Raw genomic sequence first — 5,764 nt, 5'->3', positions numbered from 1 at the left:
GTTATCGGTCTATGGCCATGATTTTGTTGTGCGAGGTTATGATTTCAATTATTTATCTTTAATTTCAAAAATAACTTATGTGTAACATGAATCCTCTAAGTACTTCCGTTTCGAGAGTACACTTAATGTCAACCATATTTGTGTTTAAGTTTTCTTCAGCTGTTACCTATTGTTCTACTCATCCAATTACACTGCTTTATATACGGTTTTACCACTGCCACGGACTGCGTGTGACTATGAAGTGTGTTTGTATGAGTTTAGTGGATCAGCTGGTGAAACAGCTGAAGCAAACTTTACTTAAATTTGGTTAAAATTAACTGTAATATTTGGGGGCTAAGACAAGACTTTAAATACAAAGAACTGAACAGCCCACAAACTATCCAGAAACCAGAAATTATCCGACGAATTTCACTTTTCCATGCTTACAATTCAGCCAATTACTTCTAATGACAATGTTCGACAACATCGATAGACCGTTGTCGGATCCACCCGAAGAAAAAGTATCCAACTGCTGCCCCCAAAATAACAGCCAAGACCAGCCATACGTTGAAGGTCATCACAATTAGCATAAGACAGTACGATACAGTTATTTGTACGAAATGCATTAATGTCTGAACCAGATGTATCTTCTGGGTCAATAACTGACTATCAATGAAATAGTGAAAAAAGTGGGATTAGTTAATCAATAAAGAGTGGAAAAGGTTGAGGACCCATACACAATCGATTTCTTGTTTACGCTCCGTTTGTTATGTGCCGATGTTAATTGGGATGTGCTCGCTTTTATGGATGAACATGCGGTGGCTGTTTCGGCTGCATAATCACTGTACAATTTTTCGCGCCAGAATTTTAGGCCTTCATAGGCAATTGAAATGAGAAAAATTACTACCACAGCCGATACAAATTCCTCAACGGTTTTCACGGTAAATTTTTTAAATAAAATTGCTTCACAATTGCCGACGTGGAACTAAATGTAAAGAACTTCTCTTCGTAAATTCCAATAAATTCACCAGATAGGACATGCTCAATTACCGTCATAATCATCGGACAACCTTCGTCGTCGCCATCACCATGATTGTGGTCCATCTTTTATAGTCTGTGGTCTGATTAAATCTCTCAAAGTCTCTGTTTAAAATATTATCTCTTTTCCACTTCGAAAATTTCTACTGACTGTTCCACGACCTCTTCCGAATGCAAGTGGCGAACAATATCTTAATAATAATTTTTTCTTTAAGTGGAGCGAAAGTGAAGCATGTTTGTGTCAATAAATAGATATGTTATTGCCTGATAAGAACCAACGTATAGAACAATTGAAACTACGAAAGGTTTGATAAACAGAATGTTCGGTAAATTGAATCGGTTAGATAAGAAGAGTAGAGGAGGTGAGAACGGGAAATATGTTCTAAAATTTAAGAACCTGGGCATTGTGCGTAGAATTATTTGGAAATCGGTATTTTAAAATTTTTTTGGAAACGGAAAGCGTATCGCCACATTACGATTTACTTCTGTCGTTTCAAGTATCTCTTGTGGTGTGATAACGAAATATTTTAGTTAATTTATTAAATGAGACTACATAAAGCCGGATGTTATCGCCAATTATTCCCTTGACTGAAAGTCAGGGTCTAACGGTCGAAAATGGGTAAAAATGAGGGTCCGTAACCCAAAAAAATATTTTTTTTAGAAAAAAATGAAAATGAGGGTCCGTAACCAAAAAAAAATATTTTTTTTAGAAAAAAATGGAAATGAGGGTCCGTAACCCAAAAAAATATTTTTTTATGAGAAAATGAAAATAAGGGTCCGTAATTGAAAAAAAAAAAAAATTGAGAAAATTATGAAAATGAGGGTCAGTAACCAAAAAAATATTTTTTTTAGAAAAAAAATGAAAATGAGGGTCCGTAACCAAAAAAAAATATTTAAAAAAAAAAAAAATTAAAATGAAGGTCCGTAATTCAAAAAAAAAAATTTTTTTAGAAAATTTTGAAAATGAGGGTCCGTAACCAAATTTTTAAAATGAAACGCCACTCCACTATAAAAACATAGCTAACGCCGACCCGTACGAAACACCTATTCGTATAAAAAGCCTTTAATGTGAAACTCTTTATTTCTCTTACTTCATACTCTTCTCTACTGAAAAGATATTCGCCCTTTAAAATCACTTACATTATCCACTCTTTGCCTTGTTATCATATACAAATAATTTGCCGGAGGCAATATAGACAGCCCCGTACGAAGTCAACTTTCATAAATTCCTATTTAAACAGCTATATACCGCTATATTTACCTATATTTCACTGTAAATAAACATTTCACAGAGGAATATGCTATTATATAGCTCAATATAGCTCTATATAGGTATATATAGATGTCCATATATAGAATGCCTGAAACACCCCACACACATAATCAATAGCTTCTATGTTAACAGAAACTCTCTAAGTACCATTTTTCCCAAGATATATCACTTTTAATAAAATCCAATATGGCCGCCGGCAGCCATTTTGTTAGTAGACCGGAAATATTACCGACGCTTTACATTCGTTAATACCTTTCAAACAAACAAAAATTCATGAAATTCGGTCAAAATTTACTCGAGATATTGACAAAATACTTCACGTTCACTGTACGGCCGAGTAGCCAGATAAGAGCTCACTCCAAGAGACCTAGCTCACGCTCCGGTTAACATAATTTCATAAACTTTTTTTCCCTGATTGGTACGGTCAATACCTATCTATTAAAGCGAAAATATGTTCAAATGTGGCCGACCTACAAGCAAAAATGGCTTACCGCACTGTGCCTGGTTCACACCAAGGGGTCCAACTCACGAGTCGGGTATCCGATTTCTATAAACTTTTTTTTTGTCGATTGGTATTGTAAATATCTTTCATTTGATGTATCATTTACGAGTATAGGGTTTAAATGTCCGGAGATATCTTCGAAAAACCGTAAAGCACTTATTGGGGTCTAGCTCGGGAGGGGTCCATCCAAAATCACTCATCTTCGAACTTAGCCTGTCTTTTGACATTACCAAACGGGGAAAAAAAGAATTTTCAAAATCGGATGCGTTTTCCTCAAGTTAGAGAACGGACAGACGGACGGACAGACGGACATGATTTTTTTTTGCGGATTCGGCATCTCTACACAACCACAATAGGTTTCCCCTTGCTTCGTACGGGTCTAAAAAAAGAAGTTTTTTGGAAATGCACTCAAAATGGCACATATTGGGAGCTCAAAACAGCATTCAGTAAAACTTGTCAAATTCCTTCCCCATACAAAATTTTTCATTTCATGAAATTTCATGCGCCCGCGCCCCTTCGAAATCGTTTTGTCATAAAAGTTCAGTGAGTGGACATATTTTGACCGAAGTTAATTTGTATATTATAGTCAGAGGTCAGACCTTTCTAACGATACCCTACTCAATATATTTCATGTGAGAAAAATCAGTTTTTTGACTTGAAAATTGTCGTGAAGTCCTCCAACTCGAAAACTGGCTGAATATTTAGGACTGTGTTGTTGAATTTCTAGACGTCTTTAAGGCCTTTGATCGAATCGGACACGACCATATTCAACGATCTCTTCACGCTGCTGCAGTTTCCGACAACCTACGACAATTAATAATGAACCTTCTAATCAACAACCAAGTCACCATACACGCAGGAAAGGAATCGTCCGGAAAAATCAATGTCAATTGCGGAGTAGCTCAAGGTGCACCGCTATCTCCGTTCCTGTTTAACATCGCAATCAACTTTATTTACGAAGAGCTTTGTGACTCCAAATTCGCCGATCGCTTCTGCTACAAGCTTTCAATGGATTACGATGGACTCAGTCTGACAGGCTTTGGAGACGACCAGGCCGTCGTCGGAAAAGACACAAAATGTGCCATTCGCATAGTAGAGGCAGTGCTAAATCTTATGGCATCGATTGGCCTTCAAATTAACCCTACAAAGAGCCAGGCCATCGTAATAAGCAAGGGCAAACTCGTTAGAGAAGCTCTCCGTTTGACTAGCGGCGATGTGATTGAAAGCATCGGTTACGACGAAAAGATCAAGTACCTCGGATGCTTTAATAAATGTATCGAACGGTTGAACGCTGACCTAGAAAATCTATTAGCATCACCACTGTTAAAACCGGATCAAAAGCTAAATGTTATCAACCAGTACATATTCCAGACACTCACGTATCCGTTACAAACTGCACCGCTGAACAAAGTTCCACATTACGTCACCAACGGATTAGATGTTATGATCCGGCGAACAGTCAAAGAAATCATCGGGCTTCCTATGCACATAAATGACAATATGTTCTACGCACCACGGCGACTACGAGGTCTTGGTCTAGTCCGATCATCGTGGGAAATCCATCTACAACATTTCGCCATATCGAAACGTTTATCCACAGTGGACGATCAACTCTTCCAAAGCATCGCAGACTGTCGAGCCGAAATGTACTTATGCGTTGAAGCACTGGGTGTACAAGGCGACAGTACAAAAGCCTTACGAACTGCTCTACGTCAACGAAGCTTCGATGACTGGTGTAACATGAAATACCAAGGATCCGGTGTAAGACACTTTGAAACCAACATCAAAAGCAATGACTTCGTGTGCAATAAAAATTCGCTCTCATCGTCTGAGTGGTCAGCAGCAATCAAACTGAACAGCAATTATGCAAATCTGTATGGCGTTCCCGGTGTGGAAAGCACTTCCAACTTCTGCCGAAAATGCGGTAGAGAGATCGAAACAATACCTCATGTCACTGGAAGTTGTCCTTTCAATAATCACCAAATCATCGCCAGACATCACAGCTTTAAGCACTCCATCACCGACTTACTGCGTGACAAAGATTTCAATTGCTTTGAGAAAGTATATGCCATCGATCAAGAGGGAAGATCTCGATTCTCCGATATAATTGCCTTCGATCCATCGTCTAATGTGGCATATATAATCGACCCAACCATCGCTACGAGACAAACGACCATCCCATTCAACGATGAAAAATACGCCTCAACGTTCGGTAAACGTCAATGGAAGGTTCGCGGCTTGTGGTTCGGTAGTCGTGGCTCGGTGGGTAACAGTGTGATTAACTTTTTTTAAAGAAGTGAAACTGGACATTTGCAAATTGAGAGATATGACTGAAGAAGTGTTAATTAAGACGATACAGATAGTGAACAATCATGTTTATAGATAACTTTTGGACGAACTGTGAACTATTTTTTAAATTCGCTGTAATAGTAGATGTTAATTTGTAATCTAATTATTGATCGATATGCTGTGTAATTAGCACCCTTCTATAAGAAGGCAGCACGCCTTAATTTTTCTAAATAAAGGATTTTCATTCAAGAGTCTTCATACTTTCCATATTTTATTTGGCTTTGATAGAAGGACCGTAAATAAAATGTTTTTTAAAGACAAATCTATGAAAATGAATACTTTCTTTGATTACTCCGTTCGCTCTATTTTCGAGTTGGTGATTTCACGACCACAAACTGATTTTTCTCACGTGAAATATATTGAGTGGGGTATCGATAGAAAGGTATGACCTCTGACTATAAGATCAAAATATGTCCACTCACCAAACTTTTGCGCATGAAATTTCATGGAATGAAAAATTTTATATGGGGAAGTAGCTTGACCGATTTCGGGAAAAATTCTTTTTTGTTGAGGAGGGGCGTGATGAGGGTCCGTAACAAAAAAATGAAAATGAGGGTCCTTAGCCCAAACAATATCGACCACATAACGCCGAATCCAACTGAGAATCAAGTTCAAACAAGTGA

The 5,764-nt window shown here is 37.8% G+C and overlaps 1 protein-coding gene across 1 annotated transcript; it reads right to left on the bottom strand.

Annotated features, from left to right (window-relative positions):
• Positions 1 to 360: 360 nt before the first annotated feature.
• LOC119069519 (high affinity copper uptake protein 1-like) lies at positions 361 to 1,209 on the bottom strand. Its single transcript, XM_037173598.1, has 3 exons — positions 1,030 to 1,209; positions 717 to 964; positions 361 to 645 (listed from the first exon to the last, which is right to left on the bottom strand). The coding sequence occupies exons 1-3, from the start codon at positions 1,081 to 1,083 to the stop codon at positions 444 to 446; spliced, it is 504 nt and encodes a 167-aa protein (XP_037029493.1). The 5' UTR covers positions 1,084 to 1,209; the 3' UTR covers positions 361 to 443.
• Between the last annotated feature and the right edge of the window lie 4,555 nt (positions 1,210 to 5,764).

This window comes from Bradysia coprophila (genome assembly GCF_014529535.1).
Source record: "Bradysia coprophila strain Holo2 chromosome X unlocalized genomic scaffold, BU_Bcop_v1 contig_35, whole genome shotgun sequence".
In the NCBI taxonomy this organism is placed as follows: Eukaryota; Metazoa; Arthropoda; class Insecta; order Diptera; family Sciaridae; genus Bradysia; species Bradysia coprophila.
This window is presented reverse-complemented; position numbering and strand designations above follow the sequence as displayed.